This window comes from Poecilia formosa, unplaced genomic scaffold, assembly GCF_000485575.1.
Source record: "Poecilia formosa unplaced genomic scaffold, Poecilia_formosa-5.1.2 Scaffold146, whole genome shotgun sequence".
In the NCBI taxonomy this organism is placed as follows: Eukaryota; Metazoa; Chordata; class Actinopteri; order Cyprinodontiformes; family Poeciliidae; genus Poecilia; species Poecilia formosa.
The window spans coordinates 1,012,056-1,027,943 of record NW_006800085.1 but is presented as its reverse complement, the minus strand read 5'-3'; the positions used below and the strand labels follow the sequence as shown (position 1 = coordinate 1,027,943).

The window sequence follows — 15,888 nt, the reverse complement described above, 5'->3', positions numbered from 1 at the left end:
TGTGTTTTTGCAGTGAAGCTAAGCGATAAGTGCCTGGAGTTTTCTCCAGCTTTACGGACCGTAGAGTAACGGAGCACCTCCCTCCCCCACTAGTTGCTGCACATTTCCAGTCAGCTGGCTAAAAGCAGCTGTGTGTTTTTAGCCACAGCTCATTCTACTTACAAATTATGAAGACCGTAAGCGGAAAAACAAGACGAGCAGGGTGCAGGCTGAGGAGAAACGTAGTCGCTTAACATCAGTTCCTGCCGCTGCTCTGTGCTAGTTTCAGTTTGGGGGAAAAGAGTGCAAATCCATGCACACAATCAACACTTCTTAAATAGATTTAAGAGCTCCCCCCCCCTCAAAATAAAAATTTGTTTTGGTATAACGACCTTTTTTTTTTTTTATACAAAACCTTTTCAGTATTCCAAGTCAAATTGCATCCTCAGCCACATGTTCACACATTAGAAACACTTCTCTGTAATACATGAAACAACCTCTTACATCTGAAAGCACAGGTCAACGAAGCCAACTAAATTGAAGTAAGTGATCTTCAGAATATAAAACAAACACTTAAGTCTACCTTAAATCTTAAAAAATCTGTTAAATTTAGAGATTACAGACAAACTTTCAGTCTGATGTGGTTCCGTCTTCTCTCTAGGTCCTATTGAAGGTGAAGTGATACATATAGAAGAGAATCAAATACATCATACGCAGCAACTACTGACAGTCTAAGGCAGAGATAGTTTTTGCTTTTTTTTTTTTTTTTTTTGTGGCAGATTTACTTACCAGCATTTAACAATCCAGGGATGCTGTCGATCCGGCACTTTAAATTTAATAAAGATGCTTAAACAAGTGTAGAAGTTCCCACCAACACTTGACAAAATGTGTGCACATCCTAAAACAACGTGGGTTTGAGAGTCAGTGGTGCCCTTTGGTTGAGTTCCTCAAAGACACTGTGGTCCTTCTGCAGCGTTGTAAAAGGTTCAAAAATGTCGGAAATGTCAAAAGTGTGTTCATGCTTTCTCTTGGCTTCGTCTTTCTTTCCACAAAAACACATGCACGCGCACGCACGCACGCACGCACGCACGCACACACACACACAACTGGTTCTCTTCCTGTTGAGACTTCAGGGTTTTCTAAAACAACCGCAAGTCCATTCAGAAACTCTCTGGAAACAATCTTTACATCTTAGCTCTTAGTTCAATCATTAAACTGCAAATAGATAAAAAAAAAAAAAAGACTGAAGTCACTCAGCGTCTACCAGCTTGCGGAGACGATACACCTTAAATGTCGAAACCTCATCATCAAACCTCCGTAAAAACCCTTCTAACATGTCAGCTATCAACTATCAACCTCACCGTTACACCTTCAGTTCTCAGGTCCCTAAACTGATGCGTCTCATCTGGCATCATGTGATCATCAGGATACAGTTAAGCATAATAAATACTGGTTAATTCTCCATTCTTTTGCCCCCGTCTTCTTCATCATCCCACTCTGTCTCCTTCTTCACAGTCCCTGAAAAGAGTTGTTCACTCTTCCTCCTCCTCTTCTTCTTCCTCCTCCTCCTCCTCCTCCTCCTCTCCTTCCTCGTTGGCATAGATACCGGCTTCCCACTTCAGCGCCATGTTGCTCTTCCTCCTGGTCATCCTTGTTGCCTCCAGAACCTGAAGTAGAAACAATGTCCAATCAGAGTCGAGCTTGGTCTGAGCGAAGCTGTGAACAAGCTTTTACTCCAGCAAGGAGCAGCAAAGTCTTAAAATCTCACCACAGGGATTAAATTCTGACATGCAAGTTTTAAGCTAAACTCTGGGTAACGACTCTTTCTGCATTAATAATCTCCCAAAAAGGAACTTTAAATCACATCCATTCAAATAAATTTCAAGAAGCGACTTGAAAAGTATTTAACAACAATAAGTTTCTTGGAGAGAATGTTTGCTTAATTTTAACAGCTGAAGTCAATTATGTGTTCCTGTTTAAACTGTGGCCATTATCTGATGACATGCGAAGCTGTCGTTTCCAAATAAACAATGAAATAAAAGTCAATAAAAGTTTGCATGCTTCCTCTCTGTTTTGATATCACTTGTTGATAACTCAGGAACGCTGTTACTGTTGACTTTACAAGAAGACAGCTATCAAAACACTATTCTTCCGCTACATTAACGCAGAATCGTGCTTTTGGTGTCATAAAATTTAATAGCTATGGTTTCAGTGTACCCGCTAAACTGAAAGCTGTCCGGGGAGATCTGAGGGAAGCGGCTCACACTACACACTGAGAGAGTGAAAGGAAGCAGCGGCAGGCTCCTGTACTCCATTGCACAAGGTAAAAAAATACCCAAATTCTAAATATTTTTTTTTTATGATGGACAAAATAAGGCACATGGAGAAAATGACAGTTTTGAGAGATGTGCACACAATAAAATAGATATTTTTAAAACTTTGCTGCTCAAATTATAGCACGGTGTACTAACAGTATAGTCTATTTACGGACTGAATAATTATTTAAAATGCCATCATGGGGCAAACTAGTTGGGCACTTGAGACTGTATCAGGTAACATAAAGTGCTTTGATGCATCCTTGTTATTGGAGACTGCACAAGTGGCTTACAAAAGGCAAAATGTGGATGAAGACACATGCAGAACCAACACAACAAAACCGAACAATGCAGTAAGGCAACAAGCAGACCTGGGATCAGATTTACACCCATGTATAAAATACATGTATAAAATACATTGCTTTCTTAGGTGGAGGGACATGCCTGCAGTTATAAGTATCGAGACATTCAGGGGTTGTCTAACTGTGCATAACCAAATACCTCCATAGTTCAAAGACGAACAGGAGTGTGTGAGTTTTTCTGACCCAGGTCTGTTTGTAAGGGCGGTTAAGGGAGCGGCGAGATGTCGGGGCGTATTGAATACCTCAGTGGTTACTTCATTAGCCCGCAACAAATGTGCATACTGAGCGACCAGCAGGAGAGAAGCAACAGGACAGAAAAGTCAACACATGATGTCATCATGAATAAAAGAATTGCAATTCATCACGTAGTCAAGGCGAATTCAGGTTAAGGAATGTAAAGAGGTGTTGCAGTTTGCAAACTGTTACTTTTGTGTGTCTTTTGTGGCGTATCTGCATCCTGTTGGGTCGTAAGCTGAATAATATGTGGGAACAGAAAGCCCCAACTTCAGTGACTTACTTTCACTTTGATTTTCACGCTTCAGACGGGGAATTTCCCCTTTTCTGTTAACCAGTCTAAGCTCATGCCAGCTGCTGACTTCATTAAGCACAACATGTGATGTCTGAGGTACTTTCTGTAAATATCTAGAGGTTTCACAGAAGAGCTAAAGGCTCATTTATTCAAGGAAAAAACAAAGGAGGATGGGTGAAAGAGATTTACACCCTCCATTCTGTAGTGTTGTGTTTGCTTATTTAAATCCTAAATGTTGAAATACTTACACTGTTGTCCTCCATCTTCTCTTTTCTCTTCACCTTGTGCGTTTCATAATCTTCCAGAAGCGTCTGCATCAAGTTTTTGGGTCGTGATCCTCCCGAATCCTCGCTGCCGGCATCAGACAGAGCCCCTTCTGAGGGGGAGGGGGAGACCGGCGGTGCGGGCCGAACTTTCTCAATTTTCCCTGAAAACCACAAATCAAAGTGACCTTACGTAATCAACGAGCTGCTTCCTTTTCAGAAAATTTGTTTATAGACCTAGTGTGCTGGAAAAATAGCCATGTCCCTTAAATTTTTTTTGACACTATGTTAGGTAACAACAACAAGCATCAGCTGGAATTTCACATCACAGACAAATAAAATACAAAGTTGTGCATAACTGTGCAATGAAAGGAAAACAATTTATAGTTATAAAAATAATATGCTAATGTAAATCTGAAAAGTCTGTTATGCCTTTGTAGTCAGTTAAATAATGGCAGAAGAACATCTGCTGCAACTGCAAGTGTTTTGGGGGATTTCTACCAAAGTTGTGTAACCACAGACATAAACTGTGTCAATTTCTATTCCAAAACAGTTCATTCTCACTCAGAGTGGATGGAAAGCACCTGGTAACATTACTTTTTAAATATTGCAACAGATCCTCAATTAGATTTTGATTTGAACTTTGATTGGGCCAATTAAAAGCAAACATGTTTTGACAACTCCATTGTGCTGTACTTATGGTTGCCATCTGCTAAAACATGCAGCTCCGTTTTTCTTTGTGTTGATCCATCATAAAATCATATGGAACACACCGAATGTTGTGGTTTTAATGTGACAAGATGTCAACAACTTAAAGGAGTGACAGGTTCAAATTCTGTAAAAAAAAAAAAAAAAAAAAAAAAAAGTCCTACTAAGCACCTTACTTGTTTCATCAAAAAAAAAAAATAAAAAAATCAATAGACAATTCCTACACTGTATTACTTGTTGCTACAAATGATCATTCGTACACAAAAGGACATTTTAGGCAAAAATGTTTATGTTCTTATTTAAAAAAAGGAGTTGAATTATTGTTATTCTAACTCTGCATAAAAAATGCACAGTTAAATAAGAAATCTGCAGAATGTGCCAATTTCTTTATCTGATTAATTGTCAGAATAATCGATAGAATAGTTGATTCCCAAAACATCCAGCCCAAGTATGAACCAACCTGGCGCCGTCCGTGCTGTCAAGGTGAGTCTAGCTGGCAGGCTGTTGCTCTTCATCTTGTCTGCGGGTGTAATGGTGCCATGTCTCACTCCCGTCCTCACTGGTCCGTGACTGTTGCTGGGCGCGCCGCTGGGCCGGAAGAAGACGGCAGGCTGCGTCTCCCGCTGCTTCTTCAGCTCTTCCTCCCTCTGCTGAGCGGCTCGGATCTCCTCCTCGATCATGGACAAAGTTTTCTGCTTTTTAGAGCGCAGGCGGAACGGGCCTTGAGCCGCCGCTTCCACCTCAGGGCCTTTAGACGCCGCCGCCGTGCTGCGGAGCTCAGCCGCCTCAGAGTACTTACTGAAGTAGCTGAACTCCGGCTTCTCCGGGCTCGGAGGAGATGGGGGGCGGTAGACGGGGGTCGGCCTGGGGACGTGAGCCGGAACAGGAGCGGGAGCGGGAGCGGGGGTCGGAGCTGGAGCCGAGGAGGCGAGCGCCCGCGTGTAGGACGACTGGATTTTGATCCGTGGGCCTCCGTTTCTGGGCCTCTGCGGTGGGGAAACGGGCTGGGAAGGCGGAGGAGAAGGAGTCTGGAGCTGGGAAAGTCGGGATGAGCTGGAGGACTCCGACGCCACTCTTTCACCAGACTGTGTGTCCGGCTGCGGGGACGGGATGGACGGCGCGGGACTGGAAGACGCAGGCGACTGGAAGCTGGGAGCTCCAGTAGAAGACACAGGTGAGGATGAGACTGGCACTGGGCTGCTTGTGGAGGCAGAGGATGGAGACACCGGGCCGCTAAGTTGGGAGGAGTTCAGCTCACCTCCATTCTGAGCGGCGAGAGCGCTCTGGATGGCGTTTTGGACCAGGACCCCGGCGTGGAACTCCAACTCGTCTTCGTTTGGGCCGCCGCCGGCGCTCTGCCCGTTGACCGGAGTTGTGGGCTGAGGGGTGGGCGGCGATACTGGGGTGAGTGGTAATGGAGTCGGGGGTAGAGACGCCCCGCTGTCTGAAACATTATCCAAACTGAAGAGAGTCGTGTCCTGAGAGCGGACGGACAGCTCATCCAACCCAGAGTCAAACTCTTCTGGGTGGAACGGTTGGCTGAGATCTTTTCCTTCGTCCTGCTCCGGCAGGATCGTCATCACGGCTCGGGCGCAGGTAAATTCTTCTGCAAGCCCCTCGTCAGACCACGTCACGTGAGTCTCTCCAGTTTCTGCAACAAAGTCGTGAATGCCTGGGCTGCTCCTGGTTCCCGATTTACAGAAAGGTTTGGCAGAGTACAATTGAGGAGTTATGCTCTTCTTGGCAGCGTCTCCCTGCAGAAACTGCTTCCTGGCAGATGAGAAATCAATCTGCTCCTCCAGAATGTCCTCCTTCCTGGTTACATCAGGATCAAAGGTCACCATCGTTGGGGGACCGGACATGTGGGGCTGCGAGAAACATTAGAAACATGGCAGCGAAAATGAGATGAAAACTAAAGCCATCACAAGCCATCAGCTTTTTTCATACTACAACACATTACAACTGGAAACTATGGAGAGAAATTTGTTCTAATATTATTGCAAGCAAATTAATTTACAAATTGAAATTTGGAAAAGAAAGCATTTCAAAAATAAAACTTTGAAAATTTGCAATGTGTGTACAATAGTTGAACCTACATTAATGCAGTTTCCTGTTTTGTCAGATTTTTTTTTAATAATTATTTTATTTTTGAAAAAAATAGTTGAGCCTACATGAGTGGAGTTTGCTGTTTTTCTCAGATTTTATTTTTTCAAATTATTTTCTGCATGTTGTGTGTGTGTGTGTGTGTGTGTGTGTGTGTTACCTGAGCATATGGATAGGGATGATTTTGTTTCCGCTGCTTTCTCTCCTGATATTTCTTTAGAGATTCCAACTGGTCTCCGTCCAGCTGCTCTTCCAAAGGCACCTTAAATGATTAAACAGCCCGACAACTGATAAATCAACCTGTCAGGGGGTCAGAGGTCATAGAAAACCAAAGACAGAGGGCTGCAGTCTACCTCCTGAGGAGGTTTCCACCAGCGCTGTGCAATCCCAGGGTTCTTCTTGACTGCCTGGTCTTTGATCAGCTCCTGGCGCTCGCGCTCCAGTTCCTGAACCTGGACAAGAAGTGCAGTTTTTGAAAAAAGTGTAAATATAAACACATTAAGTTGTAATGATTTTAATTCATGATTGGAAAAGGAAAAAGTGTTCTACTCAAAGAAAAATGTATCAGAGAAAAACCCAAACAGCACACCGGAGTGTATTTTAGCTGTGGTAGTGGATCAACTACACACGACACACATTACCTCCTCTGACGGTCGCCTCCTCGTCACCCTGACCTGCTGCTCCTCTCCCGGTGTGAAGAGTTTTGCTGGTCGTCTCTCCTCCTGAAACGCTCGCAACTCAAACTTGACCGCGCCGTGCCCCGACTCATCTCCCTGGACGTGACCGTTGGTTCTTACGGCGGACTCCCCGCCGGGGAACATGCTCGACCTTTGCTCCTCCACAGTGATTGATTGGCGATTGTCAGAGACACACACAGAAGAAGATGTGCCGTTGATACTGATTGGTTTTTTATGCTCTGACAGGGAGGGGTTTCCATTGGTGGGAGTCTCTGAAGCTGCGTCCAGCACCTGGTCCAGGTAGCAGATCTCCTGTGAACACATAAAGTGAAGAAAATTATATTTTACAGGCAGAAATGGGAAAGTAGACATTTTGATGCAGAATATAGCATATCTTAAATTGTACAAATATGTATCTTTTAGTCATATTATTTCAAATAATTTGGACACAAAAAAATGCATTTAAATTGAAAAAATAAATTGAACAAAACTAAGACATGAAATAAAAATGAAGAAATATTCCAGGCATGTTTTCTTAAATCAATCAGCATTTTAACAAAATGAAAAGTAAAAATTCAAAACATTTGACTATAGAACTCTGGAATTTCGAAATACTTATTTTACACCAGCAATCATCCAGCAATCGTGGATGATGGTTTTTACAAAATAGATGAAATAAAAGCAGCATACTTGCACCACCTCGCTGTCTGGCGTCTCCGCTTCCACAACTACACTCTGGCCTTGGTTGCTGGGGCTTCTGAGACAGCCATGTTGGATCTGCTGGCTCTCCAGCTCCATGTTTGCAGGCCTGTCAGTGATAACGCTGACTGATTCCTGGAAACTGACACTCTTCACGGCTCGCTCTCTTGGTGAAGCGTCAGTGGCATCCTCGGCTGCCCACCAAGGGTTCTGTGTTGGCAAACAAACAGCATGTGCTTCAGAAGGTAGCTTAGTCACAACAATTCAGGCTCAAAGACAACAGTCAAATCCACTTAGCAAGAAGATTAACTTCTGACTTTTCCCTGGACCCTCTAAGAAAACACACACACACACACACACTTCCTGTGTGTGTCAATCTGCATTGCAGCAGGAAAGTGTTTAATCCTCTGCTATCCTATAGTGCATTGACTGGCACCGACCACTAGAGGGCACCAATCACATGCTGATGCATCAACTGTCTCAATCAAAAAGGCATTTCTAAACTGGTATAAAACAACTTGGGAAAATGATGTGGAACATTTTCCTAAATCTAACAAAAGTCTTAGAAAACTTGGACAAATGCGAGAGACAATAATGATGCTTATCCCTAGAAGTGACTCATGTTTTCAGTGCCCCTTGGTATTATTGTGCTACAACAACAAACATTGATGTATTTTACTGGAATTTTATATAATACAGCAAAAAAAAAAGTTAAAATAAAAGAAAAATATGACATACTTTTTTCATTTTTCTTTCACAGATAATCTGAAAAACATTTCAGGGTGGACATTTGTATTCAGAAAAAGCTTTACACATGTACAACCTGAAATTTTAGACCATTTTTCTTTGCAAAACACCTGATTGTTGAGATTGACTGGACATAATCTGTTAATAGCAAATAAGTCCCACCACAGAATACTAATTCAACTTAGGGTGCATTCACACCCGCCCTGTTTAGTCTGCTTTAGTCCGACTCCAGTTCTGACTAAAACTGATTCATTTGGGGAATTTGTGAATGCATAATCAAACTCTGATGTCGACCAAAAAGAGCGAAGTCTGATTCACCAAAACCAGAGGTATTGATTCCCTTAAGTGAACTGTGTCAACGTTCAAATGCACATATGAATGCAAGCGGATCAGAGACGGCTCCAAAAGCAGGAAGTGAACTGTAGCACAGGGCATTCTGGGTCAATATAGAAAAAACAAACACGAGAGTCTAAACCTAGAAGAAGAAATGGCTTGTGGTCTTTTGGCAAAAACTAAAGAGAAATCCTATAACAACTACAATCTGAAGCCACTACATTTTTGTTTACATTTTGCGAAGAAGGAAGTTGCGCTCATGTCTTCTTCTGAGGTTTTCGTCTCGTGTCCTTCAGTGTTTTTTGGTGCAGTGCCACCACAGGTGATGTGAAAGTGGACCACACCAACTGAAAATGTAACAAATGTTGCCATTTTGGTCTCCAATCAAATCGACTCTACCGGACTATCAGGTGTGAAAACATCCTTAGTCCTCAACTTTGACTTCAAACCTCCCATTGAGTTTAAAGTTTTTGTGCATCCCCACATCATAATGCTGAAACCACCATGCTTCACCATAATGATGGTGTCTCCATGGTGATGTCCTGCGTAAGGTTCCCATCACATGTTTGCTCCTATGTCAACAGACCATCTTCTTGGCTTTCTTTCCACAATTGCAAAATATTAAGATGTGTGACTCATTTTTAAATCGCTGTATTATGTGTAGCTAATGTTTCACTTTCACTGAGATTTTCCAGGAAAGTAAGCCGCCCCGGAATCAGAGCTCCTGGTTCAGTGACCCATCCATACCAAACATTCCTGCCCTGCTGTTCAACAGCAGCTACATTTACACACTCCTGTGTTTATGACCCGTCTCTTTGTTCTTCTGAGGGTCTCTGACAAATAATCTATTGCCCTCTGCTTTTTAAAGGTCTTTGCACCAACTGCTTCTTCCGTAAGCGTGTGTCTATCTCAAAGAGAAGCTGTTAACCTTTGTGTTTCCAACTTTTGAAAGTGTGTGTGGAGATTAATGAGGGTCACTTGAGTAAATTGGCTCACCCTTCAGTTAAAGCATGCAGCAGCATAGGAAAGTGGTGTTTGCAGCTATTTGAGCCTCTAACAGAACCAGTGACAGAGTGGACTGGGACTTATCATCAACCAGAGGGGTAAATCTAGGTCATTTTCATTATGTAGCCCTTCTCTGCCCGCCTGAATCCCCTCAATCCTCTTTTTGCATCTTTTCCTTCCTCTTGTGCTTCCTCTTGCCACAGAAACAGAGACAGCAGCCAAGGAGTCACATGGTGGATTATGGCAGCCTGCTTGCTGAAAAGGACTTCTTGTCTGTCTCATAATCAGGCAAATATTTTTTTCTACACTTCGGTGTGGTCTTCTCCACCCTCCCCTGAGAAAAAATGTGGGTTTGAAAGTATTTTGCTCACTTATTTAGCTCAGTCCCATAAAAAAATACTTATTTGGTTCTTTTGAGATAAATACACCAGCACATTGTGTCTATTTTCCATTAGACTTAACAAACTTACAAAGATGTCCAACAAATCATTGTCTCTTATCTTTTACAGGATGGCTTGAATTTCAGTCTAAAGTGAGCTTGGACGCTCCATGGCATTTGAAAAATTTGCCTCTATAATTGTAATAATTGATTCTCTGCAGATATCAGGGGATCTTAAAGTTATAGCACACTCTCATATCTCTGAATGAAGTGCTGCAGATTACTGAACAGTTTTTTTTAAAAGCATATGAAATGCATATGCTATCTGGAACTAGCAGAAACATCAATGAGTCCTATCAAAAGAGAGAGTAAGCATGCTAGCATTAGCCCAGCACTTCAGGAAATGTCACAGCATAAAAACATCCAAAGGAGCAATTTATTGAAGAATGTAGCCAGTTGTGTGTGTTGAGTAAGATTCCTTTATAAACACATTTTTTACAGTAACATTACAGTAGATTTGTCAAGTGAGTTAACCTCTTGTTGGAGAATTGTATGGCTCTTTTCAATGTTTTGAGTATTTTTAGAACCACAACACACTTGAACAATTACTACATTGCTTTTAGTAAAGGGTCAAAATATGACACAAATACAGAAACAGCCAAACACTCGACTAAAATCACCAAGTAGGGGAACACAGCTTTAAAAGTCAATACCATAGCATAATGACTCGCTGTGGACAAGATAGCAAGGAGAGTTGCAGTAATTCACAATGCAAATCCTGGATGTATGCAGACACAAATGGGGAGCAAGGAGAATTTTGGGTGAACCAAATACTTGATTACTGGATGCAACACAGGTGAGTAAACGAGTAGATAGGAAGCATCTGAACAGAAGGAGGAAGCTGAGCCACTAGTGATATAAAAAGCAACACCAGTGACTAACAACAGCGCAGCAAAATGAAACATATCTGGAACATTTCAACCAAAACAATCAAACTAAACTCAAAGTCCAATTGATATCTTTGAGTTTTAATAAGCTTTTACCAACATTTTAGAGAAACAGCTGTCAGATTAAAGCTGAAAACTAGGAATACATGATTTTTTTTTTACTATTCCCAGTTTCTTTGTCTTCAAGTCTCTCAGTTTTGCCTTTAAACAAGTCAAATAATTTTTCACTGTTAATTATGTCATTGATCATATGAGGACCAGATGTAGTCTCTAATTTCACACTCCCATCGAGCTCACCGTATATGCGACACATGCATGTGTGTCCACGCAGGAATGTGTGTGTTTGTGCAAGTGTAGGAGTGTGTGTCCAGCAGACAGAACAGAGGGGGAGGATATCCTTTTACTGCCTCAGGAAAACAGAACTAAAGTACAGGAATGTCTCCTATGCAACACAATTCTGCTTCAAATGCAAGACTGAAAAAAGGGTGGATGTGACTGCACAGCGGTGCATCCACATCAGTGTGTGTACTTATACATGAGGTGTGTGTTGGTATGGTTTTTGCTTCACACTGAGGTGAACACACATTCCAAGCATAGCTTGCTGTCCTCAAGGCGCAGACTTTAATTCTTGTAATGAAGGACAATGTTAACCCTTCTTGTCCAAGGAAAGTTAACAAGGCGCATTTCTGAGTGTGAGGATGGGTACAAAAGAAAGTAAGTGCAAGTAAAAGTAAAACCGATCCTCTGCAGAGCTGTTATCAGGGAGGACTTTCATTGGTATAAAAAAGGGTGGAACTGGGTGAATTATGTGAAAACACATACCAAGCACTGTTAGTCAATCGTGGATGTTTCTGAGCCTGCTGAGCTCTAACTCTACAAGTTGTCTCCATTCAGAACATCTGGAAATGCTTACACTCTGGCCGTCATGCACAAAAAACTCCGGCAAACACACAGACACATAAACACAATGTCAAAACATACGCGCTAAGCTGCATACTTAGAGAAGACATCCAAATCCACCCTGACCAGAAATAAAAGTCACATAAGCAGGGATTGTGGGTTTCTCTATAAAACTTTCACTTCAATAAGATACAACCTTAACTTTAGATACCACAAACAGTCTTCTATATTAGCTTAAATCTGACGATTTGGATTTCAAAACTCTGACTTCAGAATAATCACTCCTGTGTCAAGCAAGTACAGTTGGTTCCTGGCTCTGTTTCTTGGATAAATACAATCCTGTGGAGTAACTGGACCTGTCTGCAGGTTTGGCCTCCCCTTCTCAGATTCAAGCAGCCTGGACTGTGAACTCTGAGCAAACACAACTATCCTGTGCGTATTCATGACATCAATGAGTATTACCTAGAATCAGTTTTTTCATACAATATTTAAGTTCAGTGACATTTTAGCATCAAGATCAAAATACTGTAGATTGCATGTATTGCACATTAGTCCTCTTCAATAAATATTGTCAAAATAGTGCCAAAAAATAAATAAATAAATAAAAGATTAATCCTCACCTGTTGCTCTCAAAAACACAAACAGATTAATCTATTTCAACAAAGTCAGCTTTGGATCCATGTTACAGCAGAACAATCATTTCTACCATTAGTGTGTCTTCTTCTCGTAATCGTTATCCGTTTTCCTATTCGGTTCTGTCCACTTGGGTCCAGCCCTGATCCGTCCTGTTCCAGATTGCGGGAGCTCTGGACTTTTCCGCGGCCAAGCCTTTTCCTCTCCTTCTTCCCCTCCTTTTCCTCCCCTCCCGTCTCTTTCCTCTCCTCCACAAAGCCTCTCCTTTCTGAGCGGCATTCCTGTCGGCTGCGTGGAGAGTCGTGATGTCATGGGCTAAATGTGTGCATACGCCCGTAAGCGTGCGTGTTTCTCCAGATGCCCACATGCACAAAGCTACCAACTGTGCAAGGCCTTACATACACACACACACACACACACACACACACATGCACGCACACACCCAGGCCTGAAAAAGCATCCAAACTGCGCTTCCTCTTCACACACACCCAGGTTCCCTTTAGCCCTCCAGCTTCTATCAGAATTGGGGGAAAAAGCAGAAAGAAGCAGGTGGGGCTGCTATGATGAAGAGACGATGACTGATTGGGGTGCTGGCATTTTTTTCTGTCATCATCTGCATAAAACTTGTGACTCAGTATCTTGTGAGGGTTAGACAGACTTAGTGGCTGCAGTCACAATTTAATGAAAACAATGAAACCTGCTGCCATACTCTAACGTGAAGCCTCCAAGCTTCAAAGTGTTTTATTAAAAGACAAATTACGGGCAAATAAATACTTATCTAAGAGTTTTGAGATTATATGAGCATAAAGTCCAAATCCTACTGTAAATTAGTTCAGCAGTATGGGAAAATATTATAAACGCAAATGTCCACATTTTGTAACATTATTATGTATTTAACTGGAGTTTTAGTGCGTAGTTGTAAAGCAGAAGAAAAATAAAATGTTTTAATTTTTTTTTATTATGAATAAATACGTGACATATTTAAGGGGCATCCCCAGCATTTTTCAAGGGGGTCATAGCCCACCGAGAGAGTTATGTTCATGTCAGAGAAAGGCATACATAAGTGTTAAACACAATAAATAATTATATAATAAATATATAATCTAGTTCCTATCTGATCAGATGGACCGGCCAGATGGAAATCCAATGTCTATGTTGGTCTGTAACATAAAAACTCAATAAAATATAAAGCTTCTGGTTTCTAGATCAAATACTGGTGTAGTGGTTTAAAAGTACTTTACAAGGTACTTTAAATCTTGTGAACTTTCTGCCAGAAAGAACGTCAAAATCCTAAAGCTGTGTGTCTGTGGGTGTTTTGTGTGATCAGATACACGATGGGACATAGGATCTGTGAAACCAGAGCTGACCTGAGTCATGGTTCACTTTCTCCGCTCACAAACACCACGGCAAGACGTAAAGGAGCTGGAAACACTTTCCTCAAATTTACAAGAGCCATTACAGGCTGCTGCAAACAAGCAACACAGGTCAGGATGTATGGCAATACCTAGTGAGAAGGTGAAGATGTGGTTCTGGGCTGATTTACTACATTTATTCCAGTAAACAGTTTGAGGAAACTGAAGCAGACCATTTAGTTTTTTGCTGATTATTGTTCTTTCTAGTCATTCTGTTTAAACTAACCTCCAAACGTAACTATTTTGAAATGAAACGTACTTCAAAGCATGAGGTATTTTCTTGGTGGACTTGTCTTTCATCAGCCCAGACCACTAAACAGTTGCAATTAGACTTTCAGTTTAATGGGTATACTAATTTTGATCCCAAACTGATGGAAATCAGAAGAGTGTGTGGAAAGCAGCAGGGTGGTCCATAAGTCAGGGGACCATTCTAATGTGAGTGAAACAGAGGCCTCAACAACAGCATTTATGGGCCCCGTTAACAATTTTACATGTCATCAGAATAAAACAAGTGGTGCCTAACCAATGGAACTAGTCTCAGCCCCATAAAAGAAACATAATGAAAGTAAACATGAGCAAAACACGTATTATTTTGAAATGATAATGCACAAGCTGTGGTCTTAAGCTAAAGGAAATATAATGAAACCTAATCAGTCACACAAAACTGGGGCACTAACCCAATTATGGCCCCTTGTGCACCGGGGAACTCACGTCCAGGCTGATTTTCCTGCAAGGTGGTCATCACCGCATGTCAGTGCTAGTGATCTATAAAGAGATTAGCTAATTACAGGGAGTCCAGGCGACGAACAAACTGGAAGCTAATAGCAGAAAAACAGACAAGGTCAGGAGGAGGATAGTTTATTTACGTGCTTTTGTGTGTGTGTGTAATGACTCGCATCTGGGTCAGCTTTATGAAACCCATAAACTGTATCGCCCAGAGCAATCTTAAGCACAGGAAGTGGGCTGTGATTGATCCAAAAGGTAAATAATGAAATAATAAACTGTAAGAGCATATTGTAGTGTTTAGGAAACAATGGTTTACACATTATTGAACTCCAGGCAGCCTTCTGTGCTACGGATAAAATATACATTTATATTGTGTTGACATGTACATTTGTACATGTTTTATGTACAAATGTAAACTTTAGTACATAAAACATGGGCCTGAGGGTGTTTGGACTCTAGATGGTGGCAGGACATTTTGTTGTCGAGAACCAAAGCAACACCACCACCACCATATTTAACTGGCAGCATAATGCTTTAGTTCTGAAATGCTGTGTTTGTTTCACGCCAAAGTTCTACTTTTGTCCTGTCAGCCAGATGAATATTTTCCTAAAAGTCTTGGGGATAAAGGAATGTTGTTTTTTTTTCTGGGTCAACAATGGTTGTAACCTTGGACACCATGAATACCATTTGTGTCCAATCTCTTTCTTAAGGTCTAATCATAAACACCAACCTTAACTGAGGCAAGACTTGAAGTCTGTGCTTTTTATGTTAGACTCCATTCTATATCACAAATTAATCTTTGTGGTAGCAACACTTCAAAATATGCACATCATAAAAAACAGTTTGGACTACAATCTTAAGCACGATATATATTTGGAGACACTTGTTTAATGCAGCATAAAATGTTCAGATAGTAAAGAGGCTGTGCATGATAAGTCATGTTCAGTTAAATAGAAAAATAAATTGAAGAGTTTGGTGGACAGTTAAGGGGCCTTTTCAGAGCAGGAATCAGTGTTTTATATTTATGTTTGAACTTCAGAACATAATTTATCTATACTTTACAGGAACTGACAGTGTTTATCTCAAGAGTAAGTCCTTCCAGGTTATACCATCTTCCCAAAAGCATTCCCTTCCACTTATGGAGAAGCCTTGTTCAACATCCTGATACTAT

General features: G+C 41.5%; 1 protein-coding gene across 3 annotated transcripts in view; it reads right to left on the bottom strand.

Moving 5' to 3' along the window:
- Nucleotides 1–338: 338 nt before the first annotated feature.
- Nucleotides 339–15,888, bottom strand: part of palm2akap2 (PALM2 and AKAP2 fusion) — a 74,332-nt gene continuing 58,782 nt past the window's right edge. Inside the window, exons 10-17 of one of the 3 annotated variants that reach the window (XM_016677040.1) lie at nucleotides 7,636–7,845; nucleotides 6,901–7,248; nucleotides 6,613–6,711; nucleotides 6,420–6,521; nucleotides 4,617–6,024; nucleotides 3,434–3,612; nucleotides 2,899–2,937; nucleotides 339–1,646 (exon numbers count right to left, since the gene is read on the bottom strand). In XM_016677040.1, the coding sequence (XP_016532526.1) occupies nucleotides 1,512–1,646; nucleotides 2,899–2,937; nucleotides 3,434–3,612; nucleotides 4,617–6,024; nucleotides 6,420–6,521; nucleotides 6,613–6,711; nucleotides 6,901–7,248; nucleotides 7,636–7,845 (2,520 nt within the window). In that variant the 3' untranslated portion in view covers nucleotides 339–1,511. Of the gene's footprint in view, nucleotides 1,647–2,898; nucleotides 2,938–3,433; nucleotides 3,613–4,616; nucleotides 6,025–6,419; nucleotides 6,522–6,612; nucleotides 6,712–6,900; nucleotides 7,249–7,626; nucleotides 7,846–15,888 lie in introns of all 3 variants that reach the window. The other 2 variants (XM_016677039.1, XM_007563286.2) reach the window with 2 other exon arrangements.